Source organism: Plectropomus leopardus, chromosome 12 (assembly GCF_026936395.1).
Source record: "Plectropomus leopardus strain MGB_pleo_1.0 chromosome 12, ASM2693639v1, whole genome shotgun sequence".
Taxonomy (NCBI): domain Eukaryota; kingdom Metazoa; phylum Chordata; class Actinopteri; order Perciformes; family Serranidae; genus Plectropomus; species Plectropomus leopardus.
The window spans coordinates 20,486,401-20,513,531 of record NC_142187.1 but is presented as its reverse complement, the minus strand read 5'-3'; the positions used below and the strand labels follow the sequence as shown (position 1 = coordinate 20,513,531).

Genomic DNA, 27,131 nt, shown 5'->3' with positions numbered 1-27,131 from the left:
CACACTTTTAGTGTCTCTTTTAGTTGTTTTGTGTGTTATTGAGGTTGTTTTGCGCTTTGTGTTTCTTTGCAGTTCCTTTGCATCTCTTTATGGTCATTTTGAATCTCTTCCTGGTCAGTGATTTTTAATTTTTGTGATATTTTGCGTGGAGGACCAGGGGGCCCCTCTTACTCTTTGGGCCCCTGGGCCTGTACATGATATCTGTTCAGTAATTTAGTGTCTAGGATTATTCAATGAAATTAAAGCTGTATTTGTAGTCATCATAAACATCCACACACAGTTTGCAACAGTGTTTCACTATCTTTTATATTCACAGGCAGTTTCATTCATGGTGCAAGCTAATTAGCTGCCTTCTCTCAAAATTACAAGTAATTTAATATCCCATCAACATAGAACATTTATATGAACATGAACAGCATGAAGCAGTTTTTTGCATTTTAAAACATCATGCAGTTGAAAATGATTGCAAAGCAGCGATAAATTAGCAGTCAAGAGTTAGCAGGCAGTCCAGGATTTCCAGAAGAACACTCTGCAGCCGACTCCACGAGTTGTCATGCCACCACTTAGTCCACGTCGATTCTTCTCCTGTTTCACCGTGTCTGTGGCTCCTTGGAAGATATTTCCAAACTTTTCAAATTTGGAGAGTTTATAAAGGATGTCCAATAAGCTCTGTCTCTCTGTCGATTCCTATGGAGGAAAATATTGACAGCATGTAAATGAATTCCAAGCATTCACAGGCTATTACATGTCAGTTATTGTGAAACACTGTACTTCAGGGAAATGGGAATTTCAGCCAAAACATAATCACTTTATGCCACAGAACTTCTGCATTTTTCAGAGCCAGAGAGGGAAATGCAAAATTGTGTTAGTGCTCTAATCTCTCATCTGCAATTTCATGGAGGTGCAGCTCTGAGAATCATCAATTGACAGTATTCGGGCAGGTAGCTCTGACAGAATCCTGAATGACTCACTGGGCATAAAATTACACTTAGATTACAGTAAATAAAATGTTTGCGTACAGATATGACCACATTTTATCCACTGATAAACTGTAGGCCTGCAGTGTCATCAAAGCACAGCCCTGGGGCCTGTTTTTAACCTCTGAGAGGAAGGATGATATTTTGTGTTGCACTATGGAACAGTTTATTAAGGAAAATAAAAACATCTTACCTCTGTGTCTTGTAACTTTCCAAGCCATGGCAACATGTCTCTCTGTAGTTGGAGGTCTTTAAACTCCTGCTCAGTCTCTGTATTTTTTGCAACACATGATGCAAAACACAAAAGTGCCAAAAAACACAAGATGTGGGCCATTCTTACTTGGGAGCTCTTGCTTGTTTGCTTCTTGCTGAGAGAATTCTTCTTCACTACATCCACTGCTGATGTCAGTGCCACAGTGAGACGTCTGTTTTTAAAGTGGCACCCTGGCCCAAAAAGGGAGGAGGAGTGTGCCGGTTATTTGCGTAAAAGACCAAATCTCAATTTTGTGTTTGCCTCCATCAATGCACTGAAGCGTGTACTCTGTAATTTACAACAGCCATTAGGAGTGAGACAAAAGGTCTAAATAAGGACATACTCCCCATCCTGGTCTTTCCCGGTGTCATCATTTACATAGACACACACTAGTCTGGTTGTAAATGAAGGTCATCCTGATGCTGTCATCGGCAAATGTGGAACATCTCTTCCACCCCCTTGTTTAAAAGCAAAGCCCTGTAAGGGAAGAGCAATGTGCACTCATGTAAAATAAAACATAAATGACGCCGACAACAACGCGGAAAACAATGATTTCATTAACACCACTGTGCTGTAAAAGTTGAATCCACGGGAAGCGCAGAGAAACTGGGATATCCAGGGGCCATAAAGGTCAACTTATCATTTATTACACCCTTGTGAGCTTGTTATGTTCATCTCTTTAATAAGATTTCTGCTCTGTTTCATTTGTCACAAGCTTTAATGATTTTGTAATGGCACATAAATCTGCAACTTTATTACATGGATTTAAGATTTAGTAACCTGTCCTTTTAAAATCATCCTGTTTATCAGGCAAATGCAAGTGTTATTAAGTGTTTTTTATTCGGATAAATGTAAAGGCAAAGTGGGTCAAAGTTGTAAATAGTGAATTCGGTTTGAAGCAAAATGGGAAAAACAAATCTAAGTGCTCCATCTCCTTTACCACTAGCAAGTGTTAATGAGCAAAAGTTATCTCAAAGGATCAGAACACAAACACTATTAAATTAATGGCAGGGACATTGTAATAATAACAACAACACTTCAGGGGCCAGACCAGGTAAGCTGAATAAACTTTTACCAAGTGGGTACATTTGCCACCAATAATGAGAGAAGATCACTCATAACAGAGTATTATCTTTAATCACTGCAAGGATACACCTAAGTCTGGGTCATCCCTCATCACGATCTGCATTACTGTAGGTAAAGTCTGGCTATGAAAGTGTAGCTAATAGCCCATCGAATTAAGCTTATATGTGGAAAGAAAAACATCCATGTCCTATTCTCCCTTGTGACTATTACAAGTGACTGCAAGGCCCAAAGTGTGAGGGGGTCCTCCTGGTCTTTTTCTGCAAAATGTCACACAAATTTACATGTACTGAGCAGGGAGAGATGTATAATAACCACAAAGAGATGCAAAGGCACTTCAAAGAGACACACAAAAAAAGCTACAAAAAGGGCAAAACAAACACAGTGATTCAAAAACGAGACACTCAATGACCAAAAAAGATAAAAATACCTCAATGAAACATAATACAGAGACAAAGAATGAGGCACAAAATTACCTCAAAGGGATACAAAACAACTACATAAAGACAAAAAATGAATATGAGGAGACACAAAACAAGCAGAGATACAAAATACCTAAAAGAGACACCTCTGACCACAAAGAGACATAAAATGACTACAGACAAAATAAATGCAAGAAACCCCAAAATATTTACCTTTAAGAGACACCAAATCATCCCAGTGACACAAAAATAACTACATGAAGACACAACAAACCCCAAAAGAAACACAAAATTACTTTAGAGACACAAAACAACCACAAAACGACCACAAAGAGAGACAAAATGAGCACAGAGATACAAAACAAGAAAAGGAGACACAAAATGACTACAGAGACACAAAATGACTTCAAGAGACACAAAAGCTGTGCAAAGAGACACAAAACAACCACTTTAAGACACAAAAAGTTAAACTGAATTTGAAGTTGAAGTTTAAAATGACTTGTGATAAATGTATCTAATGTACAATTCTCCAAAATCCAGTATTCACTAAATATTTGTCCACCAACACATGAAGCTCACCTTTAAAAATATGAACAGATGTTTTTTCAGTCCATGTGAGGCACACGTGTGGAGGGAACTGGAAGGACGCGTCCTTCTGACATAGAAGACAACCTTGAAGCGCATCAACCTTTCAACAAAACTCCATTCTAACCCAATTATAGAGGTGTCGAAGCCTAATATAGCTGCCTAAACAATTAGTAAGTGCACTGTCGGGAGCAGAATAATCCTGTTAAGAAGGCTACTGAGAGCACTTTACAGCAAGAGTGTTTCTATCCCTGCTGACAACTGTCTGCACCAGGCCATGTAAGAATTATTTAATTTAAGGTGGCATTCAAGGAGTGGCTGCTTGTTATATCAGGACTTTGTCAGATGTTTTGGAACCAGAGTTTTAATGAGTTGTGGTTTTGCTCCAAAAATGTCAAAAAAATTAATTAGATGATCAGTGTGATACTTCATCACGGGTTTTTTTTAATTCCCATAAGAGGGTTGAGCTCTTCTTCAGTTGTTACTTGTGTTAGCTGCCTGCCTTACATAAGCATATGAGGCTGCTTGTTATTTCTGACTCGGAGCAATCGATATGTTGGAATATCTGCGTGCCAAAAAGCAACAGTATTTTGAACACAGTGTTGTCTAAGGACATTGTTGGACCTTTTTGCATCTAGATGTATGGGGAGTTTGCATCTATTGATCCCGGTGACAGATATGAATGAGCGAGCTTGAATGACTGCTCCTCAGGGAGATATTGTTCTGCTGAGTGAATGGGGCAGAGAAATAAGAATCACAAGAGGGATGAGGCTATTCGGGATGGAAAATTAGCTGGATTATTTGATAACATCTTATCAATGTACTGGTCACATGTGAAATCAACAGGCAGATTAACATACAATAAAAAAAACATCATCTCTTTTCATTTGCGTTTTATTTTAGCATCTTTTCTTCCCATCGAGAAACCAAAATGAGAGAGATGGAATGTGAAAGAATTTCACAATATCTCCACTCACGATCACATTGTGCATTTTTAGTCCCGAAGCCTCAGAGACAGCCTCCCAACAGTTCATTTGGAAATGGATTTGAGAAAGTTGCAGGCAGCATGAGTCATAAAGTTTCATCTTTTCCATGCACCATTTAACATGCTCAAAATCAACGAAATGCTTTTAGAGTGAGGGGAGAATGACTCAATATTTGCACGTGAAAACACATCGTGACAATTCCAAAGCAAGAGTGTCACTTTTACAGCATGCTGCCTGTCCGGATGTCATGTGTGTCATCTGGTGTGACTTCATACCTTTATACGTCACCCACTGACATCAGCTCTGTGTAGACTGGTTAATTATTTCTCAGTACTCTGGCTGTTACCTGCACAAATCAGAAAATTAGTGCACATTCTTATCCATGACAACTTAATTCACATTTACTTGGCAACAAAGGAACAGTGGGTGTTTTTTAATATGTCACTGACAAGTCAAGCATTTGTACGCATTTAAAGTTAAATACAGCATCTTGGCGTAAAAAAAAAAAAAAAAAAAACATGTAAAAGAAAAGATTGAATTGGGCACAGTGCTGCTATTGCTGCAAACAGTAGTGCTTTTATCACTGCTTTTACTGGCTGTTGTTGAAGCTAGAATGTATCGCGGGAGTAAAAATACACAGGTGGCACACTACAGCCTCTATAACATAACGAGTCACTGAATGTTTCATTAATTTTAATTTCAGAGCTGATATAACACTTGCAATTAAAGATGATTGGCAATTTGATTGAAATGCGTGGAAGTGTGTTTTATTCAGCCTCATAAACACAGATTTGTAACTTGAAAGCACCAGTTTCACAAACAGATGTACATATTGCAAATTACCAACACTGTTTAAAAACTCACATTTCTCGTGTTTTCATACTTTAAATGATGTTGAAAAAGGAAATACCGAATGTTAATTGTCCCCACTCACCGTGTTGCCATGTTGGTTTTCTGCAGACTCGACATCGGCTGATGACATTTTGTCGAGAAGGTCCATTCACTGTCTGAGGAACGGGTTTACTATTGGACAGAACAAACATACAATTTTAGAAGAGTGAGTTTAAATCCTCAGTAGAGTTTTGGTTTACAGCGGCATAATGGCTTAATATTAAGGTCCAGTTGAAGGATTTATATTGGCAATATAATATAATATAATATAATATAATATAATATAATATAATATAATATAATATAAATGTATGTTGTCTTTACTGTATAATCATGAGGAAAATGAGAATTGTCATGTTTTAGTAACTTGGAATGAGACATTTATATCTACATAATGAGCAAATCTCTATCCACAGAGTCTGCTGTGTAACACCGACACATTACTACAGTAGCCCAGAATGGACAAACCAAATACTGGGTCTTTCTGCTTTTGTGTTGGCCACTGTAAATAGCAGTCCCTCTATGACAAGCTGTGCAGTTTCACATTAAAAACTCAGATTTCTAACATGAAACTACTTAATACAGTGCAGTTGGTTGGCAGGACTGGATTAAAACATGTGTCCTGTCTGCTTGTTCTGGAAAGGAAGAGACTTCTGGGGATAATTCAGTTCCCACTAAAAACGTCAGAGAAAAAACGTGAGCGCACATTAGCAAGTGCTGGGCTGGTGGCCTGTCTGCTACAAGCCCAACAGCGTAGGAGAAACATGGATTTGTAACATTCTTCATTCAGTGTTTTTACCAGTTTTTATCACCTAATCCGTTTATTTTGGAGACAGAGAGACCTCTAAGGATAATACAGCTCCTGATACAAACTTTCTGAATAATGAACCCTGAACGAATCCTGACTGAATAAAAGTTCATGCTTGGCACATGGGTAAACTCCAACTGGTTGCTATCTGCAAATAGGAAATACCACTAGATCCTTTACACTGATGCTTTAATTTCTAACAACATGGTAAAGTGTTTCATTACCTGTAAGTTACCAAATCACAAAAAAAAACATGTACTTTTGAAGATATGGTAAGAATTTGATTCTGAAACAGCATTGCTTTTATCATAAATACACTCAAAACCAAGAAAAAGCAATGACAAACAAATGTCTTTACAATTAGCAGCATTTAGGTCATCATAAAAGACCCATCCCTGTGAATAATGTGACGTAAACTGCAAAAGAGAGACGTTCCACATGGCATGCATCCACGGCTCTTAACACAGAAGGCAACAGTTTACCTGAACATGCTGTTGGGGTCTAGGGAGGCTAGCCAGTAGCTGTAGGAATCAGGGTAGTAGTTACACGTCCCCCTGCCGTGGCACTCGATGAAGGGCACTTGGCGGAAACTTTCCAGACATGAGCCAGGAGAAACCAGGGGCTGGGAGGAGCCTTCTGCTCCAGCACCAGTTTGCTAGAATAGATAATGGTCAAAGGAAGAAAATTACAAGAAAATACTACATGAAAGGATCCAGGAATTCAAGAGAAAAAAATATTTCATTACCATGACAAAAGAGAATCCAATCCATAGAGACTCCCATCCTTGTGGACAGTCAGGTATCAGAGTTGTCTGGCTGTGGACGGCTATGATGTTGGAGGTGGTTTCACACACTGAGCACCTAAACCACCCAACAGATGTGCATAGACATATTTTGTTGATTCATCTTAAATAGAAAGTCTTTCAGTTAAAGTCACTTGGGTATTTTTCAACATGGACCCCACTTTCCCATGTTTATGTCTAAGTGACTGATGGTAACAGCAATTTTTGAAGCTGGTCCAGTATTCACTGAGATTGCAGCTGGCAGCCACAAAACAGTCTGCAAAGTCACCACTTGGGGCATATGCAACCTCAATGTGTCTTAAAATGCTTGATTTTGTCACTGACAGGCTCAGATTGTTTTATAAGTATCGGAAAACATTATGGGAAAAAATCCTTTACAGAGATAGACCTTTTTATCTAACCAGAAATGGTCCTCAACTTACTATTGCCAAAGTCACCAGACTCCATTTAAAAGAACCATAATTTTAATATGCATAGAGCCGGCACATTTTCCACATCAAACTGGGTTCATTTTAACCAAACCAGAGTTGGTAAATGTTGGAATAGTGGAAAGATGAACAGTGAAGTTTGTAAATACTATGTGTGCTTCTGGTCTCCCTCAAATGAATTAAGTGAATGAAGTGAAGTGTGTTTTACAATGATAAAATGATGGTGTTTGAGGATTGAAATTTCAGGGCTGTTTCTGGTTAAGAATAAAGATCTATCCCTGTTGGGATCCTTTAAAAATCCTGGCATACACTTAGAATAACAATCTGAGCCTGTCAGTGGCAAAAAAAACCATGCATCATTAGTTGACATAAATTGGAGGTGTGCAAATGCCCCAAGTGGTTACATTGCTTTCTGTTTTGCAGCTTTTAGCTGCAGCAATGTCGCTCAATATTGGACCGTAAGTTGTTGTTCCCATTAGTCACTTAAACACGAAAAACATGAGAAAATAGGGTCCAGGTTGAAAAATACTTAAGTTAAACTTTGATGAAAATAAAACTGAATTTAAATTAACCAAAAATGTACAGTATTTTGTATTTGCTTAGGAAATACACAGAAATATGTAACTTTGTGTATATACATGCTTCTGTCCCACCTGCTGATGTAGGAGGCCAGTTTATCCCCTGTGATGGAAACCATGTTGGCAGGTATGGGAGTGTCAGTGGACAACCAGTAAGAGTAGTCGTTACGAGAGGCATAGCGGCAGTTACGCTCTTTGTCACAGAACAGGAATGGCATGGTGGAGAAACGAGGTAGACAACTTCCCATGGTGCCTGAGAGACAGTGTCAGAAAAATGTCCAAAAATGACTCAAGTAAAGACGCAAGTTTTTAAGTTGTAGGCTCTACTTATGTTGATGAAGGTTTCCATGCTCTTACCAAGGTCCTGACCATGAGCTCTCTCATTTCCGTTGATGAAGAGGAAGGAGTAACCAGAGTAGATGAGGCTGGTGCCATGAGGACAGTCAGGGACTCTGATGCTCTGACTGTGTCTGGCTATCAGGAAACTGTCAACAAAACCTGGACCACCTGTCCCTGGCAACCCTGGAGGACCTTTGTTGCCTGGATTTCCAAGTTTACCATCTGGACCTGCACAGGAAAACACATCATTATTTAGAAACTGTTCAATGCTACTAAGTGGCATCGTGTGGCTGATGCTGTTTGGGGAATTTTTGGGAAGCACAAGGTGTACTACAGTCTTTGTCACTGCTAACTTTCACTGGACTGAGATGTGTGTTTGTAACATGCAATTCATATGCCATCCATATGGTTCGAATCTGGGGTGGGGGGGTTTGAACCTGAGTCAGTGTGGGTTTTCTTTGGGCTCTACTGCTCTCTCCCACAGTCCAAAGACTGGTCAGGTTAATGGGTGATTCTAAATTGGCCGTAGGTGTGACTGTGAGCGTGAATTGCTGTCTGTCCTTAAGTGTCAGCCCTTCAACAGACTAACGGCCTGTTCAGGGTGTACCCCAAGTGTTCAAGTGTAAAGCCACTGCAACACACTTACACCCCATGATGTAGGCACATATTGTAGAGAGGTATGAGATCAAATTCCTATTGTTATCATTGTAACATATTATCTGTTTCGCACACACAAACAAAGCTTAAAACCAAGCGGCAATGTCTGGGGCTGAAAAATAAAGATGAAACATGGAAGTGCCAAAAACTGCAGTTCATTGACTGGCCACTTGAGGCTAACTCCAGAGGCCATTAAATGTCCAAAGACCTCTATGTTAAAACGGCCAACTTTACAGCAGAAATAAATATGTTTACAGCCTAGTACAAAACACAGTTTTGATTTCAATGGCTAATTTTCCTGTTCATGACAACTGTACGCAGGGTGAATTTTTATATAAGTCACACATTTACATTTTATTGAGGCTTAAAATGACACATAATTAATGGTGGTCCGTTTTGAGTGACAGGCTGTCTGACGATAGTGTCCTTGGCTTCTCAGAGAGCTCTACCTCTTACCCAAATATTGTCACTTCTGGCTCAAAAAAAACCCAAGATAGAACAGAAACCAATGGGTGATAGCTGTAGCTATGTCCATTACTCTTACAGTATATGCTTCAACCCACACGTATGCACACACCTGGAAGCCCTGCTATTCCTTTGTCTCCTTTGTGGCCAGTAAAGCCGGGCGGGCCGTCTGGGTTGAAACCGGGCTCTCCTTTGACGCCTGGCTGACCTGGGACAGAAAAAATTAGTGTCACATGGTGCAAGAACAAAAAAACAAAACAAAAACAAGGCAATGACAGCCAACACTGTGGGACACAACACCAAAACAAACACTCACCAATGACCTGACATTGACCGGATGTCAGCTTGGTATGTCAGGGACCTTAAAACTAATGCATAGACAGCTGAGATCAAAGATTTTTAACCTGGTGGGCCTGGCAGTCCTGGTGGTCCAGTAATCCCTGGGTCTCCTCGATTGCCACGGGTACCAGTTAAGCCAGAAGGTCCTGGTTCATATATTTCTATGCTAAACGCTGGTTCACCTTTGGGGCCTGTAGTAATGGAGCAGAAGCATTTGGAAGGCTGTAATATCTGTGGGCCAATGGCTGACTTTTTGTAAATGTCAATAGTAAGCCAACAGTGACAATATTCAAGTACTAGACAGGTTATCTGACAGTAACAGTTGGAATATTGTATCTCTGCTATGATTCATAACTGATAGATTTTACAAGGGCTCACTATAATTCCTGGTTATTTTGAACAGGAATAAGACAAACTTTTGCCATACCAGGTCGTCCAGGAAATCCTTTAATCCCAGGTGGACCAGGAGGGCCTGGGATGTATCCAGGATCTCCCCTACCACCTAAAACACACAGGTCATAAATAGATTTCCAGGGAATTAGCTTGCTTTGCGTATTAGATATCCCAAGGAAAAGTTAAATGAATCTTGTTTTTCTCTGTCCATTTTATGTTCTGTCCTATTTTTATTTCATCTCAGTTGTGAAAACATAAATCAATTGTGGACTTCTTCTTTTCTGTGATGACAGCTCTGCCATTGTCTGGGGAAGAATTGAAGGAGAATACCAAATGTAAAGGCTAAGGTTGAAATTATTTATTACCTGGAGGCCCATAGTTTCCAGGAGGACCAGAATCACCTCTTGGTCCCGGGTCTCCAGGTCTGCCTCTAGGACCCTGGGGAGGCAAATGAAACAATGAAAGGTCAAAGATTATACTTTTTGTAGTGTGGCAAGACATAGAAGACTTTACTTGAGTTGTTCAACTGCAGATAATGCCTAAAAGTAATCTTTTCTTGGTTATTCTGCTGAAAGAAAAGGCACACTGTTTAAAGGAGCTTGTAAGATTGTAAGAGCTGTCTAGACACAATTCTTATTAGAAGATGGCTGAGCCAACAGTGCTTAACAACGGCAACAGCTAATTACATCAACCAGGAAGGAACCGAAAGGTTGGGCGCTTCACCTTTGCACTGACACTATCCTGAAATCAACGGTAACCACCATATGAGCTGAATGAATATTGGCAGCCATAAGTTAGCCAGTTGGACATGCACATGTAATAATATGCATGTGCAGCTGGACCAGCTTACCACAACAAACACACACAGACAGAACACAACTTAATTCTCTGCTCAGGGCGCCATTACTCCTCTATATCTTTACAGAGCAAGTACTGGTTTGCTGCTATATTAGTGCTCTGAATGTTGCTCACAGCTCCTTTAAGTAAAGATCTGACTTCTTCTCTCTCCTCTGGGTGATGTAATACACAGATGTGCTGATTGCACAGAAATGCAAATTTTTGGTTAGTGCAAGCCATTAAAACAGGAAGAGGAAAAGATGAACAGGTGAAACAAGATGCAGAGAGGAAGAGCAGTCAATAATTTCCAGACATCTTAATTCTGCAGCCCGTCACCACACAATATCAAACACAACAAACAATGAAAAAAAAAAATCCCAAATGATGCAGAGCAGTCAAACAGATGGGAATGAGGTGATACTTCTGTTGAGCACAGATCCTCTAAAAAGATTCTGTCATGTTTATTTATTTTTTTTTTTAGTTTTGAAAAACCTTTGCTTGAAGAGAAAATCACATCTCCTTTGTGACAAGTACACTATGCAGGAACTGTCAGCTACTGTTTGTGAACAGTATAGCTAGCGAAAGCGAAAATAAGAGCCAACCCCAGCTTTGTCATGTCTCGCCTTGCTGTATTTGCATTAGGTTGTGTTTTTTTTTGGCCATGTGTCTGTGATTTTCATAGCTTCCTCTTGGATCCATGCTGCTTGTGGTCTGGCACCTTGGTCTGTGCCTTTTTATAAAGTCTTGACCTCAACTGCACACTGCTCCCAGACATATACCAAACACAGCACCATACAAATAAAAAATAAAGAATATAAAGGAGAGAAATAAATAACCACCACACACTTCTAGTTCATAAGTGATGATTGAGAGGGACTACTTCTGTATGAGTCTATACTTTATTTGTTGAAAAAATCCTCCATTGTATACTGTTTAATACAAATATGGATAGAAATGGTGGACTTGAATTTTTATTCTCTCTTATAAAGACTCTTTTGTTTGGCATTTCTCCAATATTCCTTGAAAAATAAATGTTAGGCAAACTTACAGTTGGACCTTCAAGGCCTGGATCTCCTCGGGGTCCACTAGAGCCTGGGACTCCTGTAGGACCTGGGTCCCCTCTGTCTCCTTTTAAGTGATACACTGAAGGACCTGGAGGGCCACGTAAGCCACGATAGCCTATATATGCAGTCGAAGAGCAAGATTTACTTTAGTGTAATGAAAGCGTGAAATGTGAAAACTGAGAACAAAGCTAATAAAAAATAAAAACTAAGGAACCAACATGTTAAAACTACAAGGGTGTGTGAGAATTTTAAGTCTTCCAACACCACATCCTCACCTGGGCTACCAGAAGGGCCAGGATGGCCAAGGTTTCCTTTTGACCCAGAAACACATTCACCATCTCTTCCTGGTGGTCCTTTAAGACCAGTGAGCCCAGGTGAACCCGGATTTCCTCTGTCTCCTATTGGTCCAGGACCCCCTGAAACAGACATGCCAGGGGGACCACGATCCCCGGGGGGCCCTAGAAGCCAGAAATACATAGACATGCACTGATGTCTACAACAGTAGTAATTAGCAGTGAAGAATGAATGTTTATTCACACTAATTTTATAAAGATTTAAGACATTAGATCATCATTTTATTGTTTACTACATCAAAACCCAATCATGCAATTAGTGACTAGCATGAGCTATACATGGATTGGTGATAATTACCTTAAAACATTCAGGGTTTTTTATAAAGGTGTTCATGAGAAATGTGATCTGTGCCATGCAAGACAAGTTCTTTCGCACATTAGTCCTCATGAGCACAGTCATATGTAAATCAAAACCGTGCAACTTCATGGATTGTTTGATATCATACATATAAAGACATTAACAAACAAAGTGTCTCTTTCAGTAATATATTTAATAATATTGAGATATGTTGAACCTGTCTCATTATTCATCTTCTAACATCTGCATGGCTTTAATATCTGTTGAGCATAGCATGACATGAAAAGTGCAAAAACCAGACTCATATTTCTGAGGTTTATCTGACTGTTTTTCATTCTCCAAATGGGTTGAGTGTTACAATATAAATGTCTTTTTAAAATGAAGGAAACTGACACAAGCAAGGCGTTTGTAAGTCTTGAAAAGGACAATGTCATTTACGTAAGACTCACCTTGTTGACCTGGGTCACCACGCCTGCCAGGAGTCCCTCCTATTATGACTATAGAGGAAAGATGGAAGGATAGATGGAAAGGTTAGGTGAACTGAGTTTTGCTTACAGCTATGATTTTGAAGGAGACCATTTTTTCTACAGTTCAGTGGTTTGGACATTAAGAAAATACAAACTATGACCATTACAGATTTGCAACATACATGATCACATGGAGCTTTCCACCAGCTGGTTGGTTCGGTTGGCTCTTTTTTTTTTTTTTTTTTTCGTTTTCATTGTGAAAAGTTGTGGAGGGTACCTTTAGTACCTTTGGAACTGTCTCCATTTTGGTCATCCCTCTGCCTGGAGTACCTAGCATTAAGATCTGGTACTAAAAGGTGGACTAGAAATAGTCCGTTTGTTGGTCAGTAGAGAATCAACACACTGTGCTCAGGGCTGAGCTGTGACTGGCTTAACCCTTGTTCTTACTGTGAGAAGTTTTTCAAACATAAGCAAACTACTTTAAAATTAAAAGATGTTTTGCAGTTTCTAGCAGCAGCTGTAGACTAAGAAAAAAATTATTAAAATCACTGGGTCGACTGCTGGCAACTTTTAAGGTGGAATGTTGTGTAACTTGTAATGTTACTCAATGCATGAGTCCACCAACACACCTTAAATCTCAACATGACAACTTTGACCATTCCTCTGGTTTTATTCTCTCTCTTGGACTGTATCTTAATGACTGTATCTTCAAGCATTTAAAAATGTATATTAATTACCACCAGATTATGTGAACTGCATATGTGTAATCCTCACTTGGAGAAAGAAATCTTTTCGAGCATCATTTCTGTGTGCTTGGGTAGCACTTAACCCCTGCTGTTGCCTGACAAGAAGTTCATGCACAAACCAACAATTTAAAAAAAAAAAAACCCTTTGAGAGAGACTCTAATTCCAGCCTGCTCTTTTTTGTTTTGAAAATGTTGCCGTACAGTCCCAATCTGTGGACTTTACTCCTATCACCAGTGAACAAGGAAATGCAGCGAGTGCTGCTGGAAGGAGCAGCAGGTGACAACAACCCTGCCTAAATGTAGGAAAACTGTCTGCTGTGGAAACACTAAACAGATCTAAGGTCTAGGTAACTGTTTGTAGGTGTTACTTTTGGTTCCAGATGTACCGTACCAAAAGCTTTTGATGGAAACTCAGCTATGGACCTTATATAGCCACACAGAACTTTTCATATAGGATTCTATTTACTAGTGTCTCCTTCCTGCCCTGGTGGTCCAGGGATCCCATCCCAGCCCGGGTTGCCTTTAGGACCTGGGTAACCCCTGCTACCTGGCAGGCCTGGAACACCTGAGGTAAACAAATAAGAAAAAAAGTAAAGCAGCCGACAAATTTGAAAGAAAGTACAAATAAAATGGACCAGGGAAATTACAATTCAAGTTCCTTATCTCTCAAAACTGACTACAGTTCAGGTTACATTGCAGGCGGCACTTTTAGAATTTGTTGTGCATTGATTTAGTAAAGATGTAAAGTTTACTCCTTTAGTAATGTATTAAAAACAACTATTTCAAAGGACTTTACCTGGTGATCCATTGGGTCCCTGCTGTCCTTTGCTTCCTGGAGGCCCTTTTGAACCTTTAGGCCCCTCATAGCCAAGTGAACCTGGAACATCAGGATGGGGACAGAGGAGCAGCGAGAGGTAAACTGATTTTGAGCAAAATATACAAAATATAAAAAGTGCCTTGTTTTTGTGATCAGCAAAAGTAACCATTTTGTCCAATAGGCCCTGGGTTTCCTTTGGCTCCGTGGCTTCCTGGTAAACCTGAAGGTCCAAAAGAACCAAATTCACCTTTCTGACCCTTCATCACATAAGGACTGGTTAATCCTGGTTCACCCTGAGGACAGGAAGAACAAAAATACAAACACATGCAAAGGAAAAGAGAGAAAAATCTTAATTAATGATAATTAACAAATATGTTTTACTACGTAGCCCTCTGCTCCACTGCACCAGTCACCAAGACTTTTAAGATCAATCATCAGTACCAAAGGTTCCCATACAATTTTATGGATGCAATTTCAAAACTTTTCCATGACTTTACAAGGAACCACTTGATTTTTTTTCCTTTTTTCTTTTTTAAACATATTAGATTCAAATTGTTTTCAAAAACAATTTCAGTTAGTGTGCATCCAGATAATGAAAAATGTACATGACAGTAAAGAAAACGTCACAAATCAACATATGAGAGCTAGGTTACGTCGACAAAATAAATAAAATAATAAATAATAAAAAAATAATAACAGAATAAATTTCCCGTTATGTTACATTATGTGAAAGGTTACACATGGAAGATACAGTAACAATTTCATTACACACAACAAAATCCCAAAACTTTCAATGATTTTTTACTAATTTCATGACTTTTCCAGGCATGGAAAATGTTACTATGAATTTCAATGACTTTTCCAGCTTTTCCATGACTGTGGGAACCCCTTGTACCTTTTGTCCCGCTGGTCCTGGCAATCCATATCCACAGTAATGTGGCTCTCCATTAACCCCTTTGTTTCCAGCTGGACCTGGTACACCACCTGGACCTGGCCTTCCAGAGATTCCTCGATCTCCTTTTATTCCCTTTTGGCCTTTGAGGGTTAAAAAATCATATTTTTTAGGTAAGACATATTGAAAAACACCTTGACATCTCCAGCTGTACAGGATACAGTAAGGTATGATTTATACATATACTGTGATCCTGTCATGGTTATTGAAAGTGTCAGTTTAATGGGATAAAGTGAATGTGTACGCCCTTTAAGCTAACTTTTGGGTCTTACCTGGAGGCCCTTGGACTCCTGAGTCTCCTGGAGCTCCAGGAAGTCCTCGACTTCCTTCTGAGAGCACTGATTCATCAACACCTGGATCACCTGGGGAACCTTGACAAAGATAGGTACTAGTAATATTGATTTATGATACATGATAAAATATCTGAATATCTGAAACAGTCTCTCTGATATTTACCACAGTCATTCTGCTGTCTATCCTACCAACTAAGAAACAAAAAGATTTTGTTGTCATGTTGTAGCCTTGTTATATTTATTCTTCATTAAACATTTAAAATTATATGCCCTTAGTGTCAGTTTCGTGGTATCCCAAAAGGTATCAAATATTGATGTTTCTAAAGGTATTTCAAGGTATTGAGGATAAAAAATTCCATTATCTTGACAACACTAATAGACACACATTACTAATGCAGTTTCAGCTGTTAATTTGATAAACCACAATAATGACAAATGTTTTGTTACAAATGTGAAACTAAATTCAAACCTCTTTGCCCAGGACTCCCTCGTGCTCCATGTATCCCTCTCTGCCCTTTTGGTCCTATACCTCCAGTATCTCCACGGGCACCAGGGAGACCAGGTTGACCTGACAAAATAAAGCTAGAGTTAGAATATTATCACCATCTCATAGGCTGTACTAAACAATGAAGCTGGTAAAGTATCCATTTCTGACCTCACATGCACTCTAGCAATATGATGTACCAAAATCTAAAGTGGAGTTAAAACTAGATATAACGCCATGCGGTTGTATGTTTCCACGCACCAGTCAAGCTGCACTTACAGTTTACATCCATGTCTGTGAAAACATCTATGCTTCACACATAGACAATCTATGCAATTATCACAGTTTCAAGGTATCCTCCCAAGGCTCTTAACTTGGCCCAAAACATGTTTTATGTGGTCACCATGACATTGACCTTTGACTTTTGACCACCATATTCTAATCAGTACATTCTTGAGTCCAAGTGGATGTTTCTACCGAATTTGAGAAAACTCCCTCGAGGCCATCTTTAGATATTGCGTGCACGAAAATGAGACAGATGCAAGGTCAGTGTGACTTTGACTTTTGACCACCAAAATCTAATCAGTTCATCCTTGAGTCCATTTGATCATTTGAGAATGCAAGATCAATGTGACTTCTAACCACGAAAATCCAATCAGCTCATCCTTGAGGCCACTTTAACATTTGTGCCAAATTTGATGAAATTCCCTCAAGGTGTTGTTGAGAGATTGCGTTCACAAGAATGAGACTGACAAGGTTATGGTGACCATAAAGTTTGAGTATCAAAATCTAATAAGTTCATTGATTCTATGTGAATGTTTGTGCCAAATATGAAAAAAATCCCTCAAGGTTTTCTCAAGATATTGCATTCACAAGAATGTGCTGGGCGTACTTACGGACAACCTGAAAACATGATGTCTCCGGCCTCTGCTATTGCCGAGGTATAAAAAGATCTCTTTGTTTGTGTTATATTTTGTGAAACAACTGTAAGCGGTTGTATAAAAAAAATTAATGAGAAGACTTTATTGTAAAGCTTACCCAGATCGCCAGGCTCCCCTGGGGGCCCAAAAATGTTTAATGGTTGTGGTGATGGAAGGCCTGGAAGACCTCTGGGACCTGGGTCGCCATTCATTCCTGGTGGACCTGGGACACCTTTGGCTCCATCTGGGCCAGGGTCACCTGTGAACAGTCATGGCAGCATTTACTCCATAACATCTGTAAAACCACATCTACAACTACAATTAATTAACAACTGCTGTTTCAGTTCTGACGCAAGACTTTCTAACTTTTACCTTTATTTATTAAAGATGTGTAATTGATCTTCATAGCTTTACCTGTCTTTGAAGATCTACGTGGCTGCATTTGTGTGTTACCTATTTGGCCTGGTGGTCCTGTAATTCCAGGCAACCCTTCTGATCCATATCCTGGTAACCCATCCGGTCCCGGGTCTCCTCTCAGTCCTGAGAAATAGTGAGATGAACAGATAAAAACAAGCTCCAAATACAAGTCCATAAAGACATACAATGTAACAGACATTAAGGGCCTCATTTACTATGTGCGAAGAAACGTTCTTACTCTTACTCCATGCGCCCACAAAACTACCATATGATTTATGACACGTGCACACCAGCTGATTTTGTTTTCATCATTGTGCGTATGCTGTTGAATCAGAATCATTTAAACTGTCTGCAATCAACATACTGCCACACCCCCTTTTCTGTATACAAGGAAATCCGTTTGCCCAGAGGTGTATCATGGACAAAGTGGTGAAGTTGTTTTTTTGCACGTATTAAGGCCACACACACTGGTGCTGGACTGTCAGAGGGCGTCTCTGAATGTAGCAGCAGTCAGAAAGCTGATAAGCCATTCATCACTCTCTGCAAACATGTTCAAACATTTTGGTCTCTGATGTGCTCTCTGCTGAAGGCACGCACTGCAGTCTCAAGGTTAGATATGAATTCTTAACACCTGCTTAGAAGTGCGTCATGATTCTTATATCCTGCATACCTATTAATTGACTAGCAATTAACCAATTGGCTGCAAATGAACATACAATATGAGCGATTTCTAAAATAAAAACTGGGACACTCAATTTTTTATTATTTACTGATAAGGATGGGAGGGTGTCAATTACAGGTCATTTAATAGGCTACAACTGACCAATGCATTAGTAAATTAATGGTTTTAAATATTGTCTGTTTGCCTTTGTAAATAATTAGAGTACAAACACATGCAGGTAAGAAAATATTGATGAATCCCAGATTATTACTAAAATGTTTGTATACAAGGTTCAAGCACAGATTTGAGCGTACGCACTGTTTGTGAATGAGGCTCAATGTTTACTTATGTAGTAGATGGCTAAGGCATTAGATATTATAAAGTACTCAAAGACATTTCAAAAGCTGAAAGCCTTCCCCTCACATGCATCATGTATTGAAGAACTGAACGTCATCAGATGAGTGTCAGATAACATACCTGGTTGACCAGGCATGCCGTTTTGTCCCTTGATCCCTTTTTGTCCAGTAAGCCCACGTGAGCCTGGTACTGATGGCCCAAGAAGGCCAGGTTCACCGGTGGCACCAGGACGACCAAACCCTGGCAAACCTGGGTTTCCTTTCTCACCGGGGGAGCCGTCAGGTCCTGGGAAAGAGGAGGAGAAAAAGACAGAGAAAATTGTAGGTGGAAAAAGGAAAAATGGAGATAAAGGAATGGTGGTAAAGTGTTTATTCCCAACAGAAAGAAATGGTTTCAAGTCCCTCTTCAGGCATGTTTTAAAGTATTCTTATACTGATTTTTATTTAACATGGATTCCCCAGATAATTGTAAAACAAATCTAAAAAGAGACTTGAAGCAGATCTACTCTTTCGCCTTCATTGAAAAAAGATTCTTGCATCAAGTTTCGCTTCAGATTTCTTTTTTCTCCAGCCCCGATCGTGCTTGTTTGACCTGTGAGAGAGCATTGAGCATCAAGTGCGTCAGCGTTAAAGGAGAGACTTAGCCATACATATCTGAGCCTTAGTCAGACTAAGACGAGGAGTCTGTTGTGCACCAGAATTGGTGACTAGCAGATGTATCAGAATGGCATATGCTGTTAGCATTTTTTTATTCACTGTATATTGTTTGTTAGCTTGTTAGCTCGTAGGTTAACTGGCAACGGCTCACACAGCATTAGTGTTTGGGAAAGAAACAATAATATCTGCTAGATGGAGTTTTTGGTCGATAGTGGAAGGAAGCTCCAGGGTCCAGTTTACATTCAAAAACTACAAACTCTGATCACTGCTCACCCTGTGTACTGACAAGTCTGCTCTGACCTGGAGGTTACAGGTTCCTTTGCTTGTTGAGTCGAAGTCTGTCCATATGTGGTCCTGAATTAGACATTGGCTTTTGTAATAATGACAAACACAATCTAGTTTGCCTGGTGTCCGTTTGAATCTCAGGTTTTGGGGAAATACAGAGACACCCCCCCTTCAGTAAAGTTAAAACTCCTCTCTGTTGACAAACTTTATCTATAGTATAGTGACAGATACAATCAGTGCAGTGAAGGTCACACATTTTAGGGATATAAAATAAAAAACATATTTTTGAGCAAAGGGGGACTTTAAAACTGTTGGACAGTGATAAATTATGGGGAAGATGGTCCACATTTCATCATCTCTCATCTTTCACCTTGTGCATTCATTGTCTCCCTGGAGTTGACAGTTAAGTATATCACATGACTCAGGTATACACTGACCTGGAAGTCCTGGATAACCATCTGGTCCTTGTGCTCCCCTTGGTCCAGGTAAATCACCTTTACATGAATCTTTAGTACCAGCTGGTCCAGGGGGCCCTACAGAACCTTTAATTCCTGAATGTAACATAAAATAAGTAGTAAATAGATGAACATGTATTGTTTGAATATGTATTCATGATTATTTTTTGAATACTGTACCCTTTTCTCCTGGAAAACCAGGATTGCCATTTCGTCCTGGGTTCCCAGAACCCCCAGGGATTCCAGGATCTCCTAAAGCCCCCGGAGCTCCATCTGCTCCTGTCGGCCCTGGGGGTCCTGGGGGGCCAGGGTATCCAAGGCCACTCTCCCCCTGATGATCACAAATATACAGCATATTGTTTATTTTTTTTTAATCTTTACACATTTCAATGTGCTTACAGTATGGTGTTGCTTCAGTGCTGCTAGTTGTCTATCATGACTTTTCACAATAAAACACATAGAGAAACAAATGTCTGCATAGAGGTCAGAGGGAGCTGTGTTTGGGACTGAAACAGCTTAAGAAGAGCTGAAAAGTCCTTAACATTTAACATTCAATTAAATTCCTTTCAGGAGTGAACTTTTATTATATTCAATACAGAAGCCATGAGAGCTGAAATACTGAAAAGATGCAAATTTATTTTAAAGATCAAAGAAAATGAACATTTGACCTTCCAGAAAAACAGTTACTTCTTTAAAGGAGCTGTATGCGACATTCAGAGCATATTTATGATTTAGAATCTGAGGCAGGATTATCTGCACATAAAGGTGGCTGAGCCAGCGGCTAGTAGTCAACAGTCCTGACAGTGCAAACAGTGTGAACAGTGCTGACCGAGCTAATTATATAAACCAGGGAAAACCAAAAGGTGTTTACCACGACTTGACAACGCCCAATCAGCAGTAATTGCTGTGTGAGCGCTGTGCAGTGTGATGACAATGAACTAGCCAGCAGGACAAATTCACAGGTACAATCACTAACATGCACGTGCAGCTGGGAAGTCTACCTCAACATCAGACAGAGGCTCGGATTACAGGACACAGTGACGTAGCATAACTTCATTCTGCGCTCAAAATGCCATTACTCCACAATATCTTCACATAGCAAATAGTGGTTTGCTGCTATATTAATGTTCCGAATGTTGCATATAGTACCTTTAAAAACAGGGCATCTTTGTGTTACTTTTGGACAGATCCAGGCTAGTTGGTTGCTCATTTTGAGTCTCTAAGATGACTGGCTGTAGACTGTAGCTTCCTATTTATCATATAGAGAGAGTGGTAACAATCCTCTCATCAAACTCAGCAAGAAAACAAAAAAAGTATAATTCCCAAATGGCAATTGATCCCCTGCAGTCTAATCATCCACTCCAACGGCAGTTATTTCAGATTAATGTAAAATGGAAACCATTTCAGGAAACCTTGTACACAACTTCATATTTCCTATTTGTCACCTATTACACAGCATAAAGCCTGGAATATTGAGTTAAAACTGAATGGTTTAAAATTGTATTTGCTTTCATAAAACAGGCAGGAAAGTACTATATATATTCTAAATGTAGATGTATACCACTATTTAGTAGCCAATATATATGGCATATTTTTCATTAAGTCTCTAACCTTCTGTCCTGCGGGTCCAGGAAGACCTAGTGGTCCTGGCCGACCAGGCAAGCCCCCAGCAGGAAAGCCTGGAAGACCTGGCTGCCCCTTGTCACCTGGACAATATACACAGAGACAATCATGGTGATAAAAACATGAATAATGCATTGATAGTACTTTTAGCTGCTCTGCCCTCTCTTCAGGATGTTTCAAAACCCAAATAACTTAAACTGTTGACTGGTAATATGACTTGTGCTTTAATAACCTTGAATCTATGGTCCTGTTCACATCTGGTATTAGCATGTGTTTTGGGTGACCGGATCAAAAGTGGACAGCTCTAAGTACAGGTGAGTATGGAACAAATGTGTCCATGTGTTGTCAGATCCAATCGCAAACACCACATTCTGAGGTGGTCTGGGCCAGATATGGCCACATTTTCTCAGCAGTGTGTATAATAATCTTACCTGGGCTGCACTGATGGGCTGCCTACTCGTTTTTGCTCATCTGACTACTCACTAGATGCAAAAACTTTCTGTTGCTACCATTACATGGGTTAGAATCAGCACTCTCCTCCCAGGCTGGCAAATAGTCAGTTCCCCGTCTGCCTGGTTGGCACAGGCTAACAGCAGCAACAGCTGTTAAACTGTCCTAGCAAAATCACATCAACACTGAAACAGCTCAACTCTGTTATTAAACCTGTTAATAACCTTTAGAACAGGCATGTCAAACTGGTCCACAGGGGGGCCGGTGTGGCTGCAGGTTTTTGTGCCAACCAAACAAGAGCACACAGTTTGACCAATCAACTGTCTGAAGACGGAGATCAGTTGATTAAATGAGTCAAGTCTGGTGTGCTGCTACTTGGTTGGAAACAAAACCTGCAGCCACACCGGCCCCCCTGTGGACCGGTTTGACATGCCTGCTTTAGAACATATTGGCCGTGATGCTAACAGTTGGCCCTTTAAGAGTGTCCCTGGTGTGAAGCACATACTCAGCAGCAGTGGTCAATAAAGGCTTTAAAGGGGGTCTATTATGCTTTTTGGATTTTCCCTTTTCTTTATTGTTTTGTATGGCATTTTTGTGCTTGTAAAAGGTCTCCTAAGTAATAAAGCCCAAAGTCCAAGCCAAAGGGAGCTCTTTCTCCCTCAGAAGTCATTGTTGCTAGGCTGCCTGAAACAGCTCATTAGAGTTTCAATGTTTACTTCCATAACTTGGTGACATCATAACGTAACAGAAAGAGTAGAATGTGCATAGAGACAGCCAGCTGACAGACAGAGGTGCTGCAGCAACGGGCAGTATGAGACACATGATGTGTTTTTTGAACATTAAAGCATGCAAACCGATTTTAGTAGACCCCCAAAATACAAATATGAACCTGAAAATGAGCATTATTAGAGCTTCTTTAAATTTGCCTATAGTACAACAATCCTGCTAACTAAAAAGAGCAACACATTTAATCTTTGCAAACAGAAATGATGTACATATACTTCCATATAAAGTGGGGAAGTGCGTTTTCATTACAAGTAGTCACTACAGACTCATGTGGAGATGCAGTCTAATGCCAGGTATGAGCAGACAGGCTCGGAGTTGTGCAGTTTTGATACAATCACCCAGGAAGCATGTTAACACCAGGAAAAAACAGGCTCTATGTGGCTTTTTTTGGCTTAAACTCAATAGCACCTGGATTACCTTTCTGTCCTGGGAATCCTGGCCTTCCAGGAAATGACACCTCACCACTTTCTCCTTTCTGTCCTTGTAAACCTGGAGGTCCTAGGGTTCCTGGGGCTCCGTAACTACCTGCATGTTTGTTGGTGAGAGGCGCTTCCATTATCTGTTGTATGTTAATGTAAAGAACATCCATCCATCCTTCCATCTATATATCTCTTATTCATACAGTCATTTACCTGGGCTTCCAGTTGAACCTGGCTGACCTTTAAACCCTCGGGGTCCTGGAAGTCCTTTAGTGTGGATGGGGCTAGGTTCACCTTTCTGGCCTACATGTGATAGAGTGAGAGAAGAAAGGAGTCTTTCTGTCTGTCTTCTTGTGTGTTTATATTTATAAACATCCGTTAATTGAACATTGGTCAGTGTACTACTTTACCTGGAAATCCAGGCTGTCCTGGAAAGCCAGGTACCCCAACAGCTCCCTTACTTCCAGGAATTCCAGTGGGGCCAAATCCCTCTGGCCCAGGATAGCCGAGTGGTCCCGGATTGCCTAAGGGCCCTGGTGGACCTGGGAATCCAATGTCTCCCTCTGAACCAGGGAAGGGATACTGGAAAGCAGATGGAGAACTTGTTTGGTTTGGGCTGAATGAGCTCTTGGACATGTCTGAGAATTTAGGTGACATCAAAATGGCAAAATAAACAGCATGTTAAGTGAAAGTCTGCAAAAACATTCTCACTGAATCCCCCGGAGGCCCTTGATCTCCTTTGCGACCTGGTAGCCCAGGAAACCCGGGGAGGCCATTTCCACCGGGCCCACCAATCCGTCCCGGGTCACCTTTCTCTCCCTTCACCCCAGGACTGCTGTAATAATGTGAGTCTCCCTTTTGTCCCGTAAGGCCTGGAAACCCCATTTGACCAATAAGACCCTTCAGAAAAAAACTAATGTTAACAAGTGTTTGACAAAACAAACAACAAAATACTTTTTTAAATATTTTCTTACTGGCAGTCCAGGTAAGCCAGAAGGCCCTGGGAGGCCTGGATCACCTTCAGCACCTGGTCCTTGACTATATCCTGAACGACAGAAAGACAAAGAATCTTAATTCCAGTTTTAAACATTTCCCTTTCCAGCATTGCCGGTAAAACTGAAAAATGCATTTGAATGTAGGAGAAGGACTGGTATAAGATATGTAACATAAAGCAATCAACCACCAGCTCCAGGATGTGGAAGTACACATACTCAAAAGACTTGCTAGAGACTGTGTGGGGAGAATAAGGCAAGACATACTCAAGTTTTTTTGGTAATGTATGAAAATTAAGAAATACTGGAATGATGTATGGATGGAGTTGGAGCTGATGTTACTTTATAAAATACCAAAGACATTTAATGTACTTTTTTGGGGTAACTTTACAAGGAACAATGTCCAACAGGAAGACCAATATAAGGCTAAAACTCTTATAGCAGCAACTAAGAAGGCAATCACCAGGACATGGCGCCATTGGAAAACCAACTGGACATTGTTTGAGAGATATTTAACATGGAAAGACTCACACACGTACTGAGAATACAACAATCAGAATTTGACAAGAAATTTTAAAAATGGACTGTCTAAAGACCCTTCATAGAGACACCATTAGTAATCCTGAGTAAAGATGGACATCCTGACTATATCATAGACGCATTTGGTAGTTTTCATGCTGTGAATGGTTTTTACCCGGGATGCCAGGTGGACCACGGGGACCTGGTGGTCCTGGGGATCCTGATCCAATACAATCATAACAGGGCTCCCCTTTCTCTCCTGAACAAAGAAAAGACATGGGAATAGTTAGTCCTGTTTATATTGAACTTCAGACCATTAGAGAGCTACATGAACTGCTATTTAGTGACAACTGCACGTAATAGTCTACTATCGAAGCTTAGTGATAAACGGAGGAATTAGCCAGTACGGGTAGATGTAAAAGAAATTAAATTGTAGCAATGAATTTATGAATGACACCTAGTTTCCCACCTTTCTTTCCATACGTCCCATCATATCCCATAGGTCCACGTGTACCCCTCGTTCCCTTCATTCCTGGCAGACCTTTGGTAGTCCTGTGTGCTACAAGCAATTTTCAAAAACAAAGATCACATTGAATGATCAATGTGCCTCATTATGTAGTTTTTGACAACTGCTGGTTCATTTTATTAAAAATAAAGCCTGGCACTTTTCTTCCATCACATAAAGCTAATGTTTGTATGCATTACTGTATAGGAACTGCAGACGTTTTATCTTTACAAGATAAAAATAAATAAATAAATAAAGGGGCTTTGTGAAGATGTTCAACAATATTCACAGGATGACAATACTTGTAGAAATCCCATGTATAAACTCTTGTGTAATAACTGCCCAATAAGCTTATAGTGACAATGTAAAGGCGAATAATAAATGATTTCAGTAAAAAAAGGTTTACATGACAATACAGTCCATCACCCATCCAAGAAGTTTGCTGAGTTAATCAAGATTTGAAATTACTGGTATTACCGAGATTGGAAGATAAGATTTAGATAACTTTTTAGAAAGAATACATTTACACATACTTCTGTCTTCAGGAGGTCCAGGCGGACCCGGATCCCCTGGAGGCCCTTGATCGCCTTCATCCCCATCTAGACCTGGGGATCCTAGATAAATATCCCCAGACTCCCCAGGATCACCTTTGGGGCCTGGAGAGCCAGTGGGACCACGTGGGCCAGGCACATAAACCCCAGATGATTGGCCTATGTGATGCAAAGGGAGAGTGTGAGCAATATATTTAGGGAAATCAAAAGTCATACCTGCTTATACTGCACTTTTTGAATATCTATCTATCTATATATATATATATATATATATATATATATATATATATATATATATATATATATATATATATATATATATATGCAACACTACACACATATATATATATATATATATATATATATATATATATATATATATATATATAGAGAGAGAGAGAGAGAGAGATGCAGGGATAGGAATTGATGGAAATATCAGGGAGATTTTCTTGATACCCATGCCATTATCAATCTTGCTTTTCCATCCGATTCTTTATCAGTTCCCTTAACGATTCCTAATCAATTTTTCATGCGGAAAAAAAGTAGGCCTGCAAAGCTTTTCTGCGTCAACACAACTGCTTTATTAGCTCTGCGTCTGATCACAGTTAGATGTGTAGATGTAAATGAGTGACAATACGTGCAGAATTTAATTTCATTTAGTTTTTTTTTTGTCAAAGGAAAAAATGTGCTAAGCCTGCCTGCTGGGCATTTATGTTTTTATAAAGTAGGATATTTACCCTCTGTAACAAACAAGCTGCTTTAACTGGTGAGCAGCAGCACTTTTGCGTAGAGTATTTAATACATTCCCACGTTGTGGGAAAGATGTTCCACCATATTGCTGGTTTCCACCTTTACTTAATCACTTTACAGATTTACAAGCAGCGCCGTTGTCATCTTTGTAACTTGAAAGTACGCTTTGAACCGTTACTTCCTCTCTGCTATGATTTCTCATTATTCTTCTTCATCATCTCATCTTTACGACTTTTGTTTGCAAGTTTCTAGCAGCATAGATGCATGAGTTTGACATTGTTGTGTATTGCAAACTGTCAAAAAAAACATTGGCACACTGGCATTGATAAAAGGAAATGAAAATCGGGAAAACATGGGAAATATACCTGGAGGTCCATCAGCTCCAGGAAATCCCACAACACCTGAGAAAATATTGATAGTTTGTTTAATTTCTGTATAGACTAGTCAGCTGAAAGCAAACTTAGCTTA

General features: G+C 39.8%; 2 protein-coding genes across 4 annotated transcripts in view; both read right to left on the bottom strand.

Moving 5' to 3' along the window:
• Positions 1-280: 280 nt before the first annotated feature.
• On the bottom strand, positions 281-4,607 carry LOC148188094 (uncharacterized). Its single transcript, XM_088085434.1, has 5 exons — positions 4,582-4,607; positions 3,315-3,387; positions 1,574-1,707; positions 1,171-1,421; positions 281-687 (listed from the first exon to the last, which is right to left on the bottom strand). Exons 3-5 carry the CDS (start codon positions 1,602-1,604, stop codon positions 496-498), a joined length of 474 nt encoding a protein of 157 aa, XP_087941560.1. The 5' UTR covers positions 1,605-1,707; positions 3,315-3,387; positions 4,582-4,607; the 3' UTR covers positions 281-495.
• LOC121951868 (uncharacterized) overlaps positions 4,197-27,131 on the bottom strand; it is a 36,581-nt gene continuing 13,646 nt past the window's right edge. For all 3 annotated transcript variants that reach the window (XM_088085418.1, XM_088085419.1, XM_088085420.1), the window contains 34 exons: positions 27,029-27,064; positions 25,896-26,072; positions 25,327-25,416; positions 25,033-25,116; positions 24,321-24,391; positions 24,058-24,246; positions 23,757-23,928; positions 23,560-23,649; positions 23,345-23,452; positions 21,680-21,774; positions 20,249-20,399; positions 20,051-20,164; positions 18,793-18,957; positions 17,691-17,777; positions 17,356-17,496; positions 16,303-16,401; positions 15,813-15,911; positions 15,484-15,623; positions 14,755-14,881; positions 14,568-14,648; positions 14,238-14,336; positions 13,008-13,055; positions 12,183-12,365; positions 11,892-12,022; positions 10,372-10,444; positions 10,041-10,115; positions 9,679-9,804; positions 9,387-9,482; positions 8,171-8,380; positions 7,889-8,066; positions 6,751-6,865; positions 6,488-6,660; positions 5,241-5,329; positions 4,197-4,652 (listed from right to left, as the gene is read on the bottom strand). In XM_088085418.1, the coding sequence (XP_087941544.1) occupies positions 4,627-4,652; positions 5,241-5,329; positions 6,488-6,660; positions 6,751-6,865; positions 7,889-8,066; positions 8,171-8,380; positions 9,387-9,482; positions 9,679-9,804; positions 10,041-10,115; positions 10,372-10,444; positions 11,892-12,022; positions 12,183-12,365; positions 13,008-13,055; positions 14,238-14,336; positions 14,568-14,648; positions 14,755-14,881; positions 15,484-15,623; positions 15,813-15,911; positions 16,303-16,401; positions 17,356-17,496; positions 17,691-17,777; positions 18,793-18,957; positions 20,051-20,164; positions 20,249-20,399; positions 21,680-21,774; positions 23,345-23,452; positions 23,560-23,649; positions 23,757-23,928; positions 24,058-24,246; positions 24,321-24,391; positions 25,033-25,116; positions 25,327-25,416; positions 25,896-26,072; positions 27,029-27,064 (3,938 nt within the window). In that variant the 3' untranslated portion in view covers positions 4,197-4,626. The remainder of the gene's footprint in view (positions 4,653-5,240; positions 5,330-6,487; positions 6,661-6,750; positions 6,866-7,888; positions 8,067-8,170; positions 8,381-9,386; positions 9,483-9,678; positions 9,805-10,040; positions 10,116-10,371; positions 10,445-11,891; positions 12,023-12,182; positions 12,366-13,007; positions 13,056-14,237; positions 14,337-14,567; positions 14,649-14,754; positions 14,882-15,483; positions 15,624-15,812; positions 15,912-16,302; positions 16,402-17,355; positions 17,497-17,690; positions 17,778-18,792; positions 18,958-20,050; positions 20,165-20,248; positions 20,400-21,679; positions 21,775-23,344; positions 23,453-23,559; positions 23,650-23,756; positions 23,929-24,057; positions 24,247-24,320; positions 24,392-25,032; positions 25,117-25,326; positions 25,417-25,895; positions 26,073-27,028; positions 27,065-27,131) is intronic.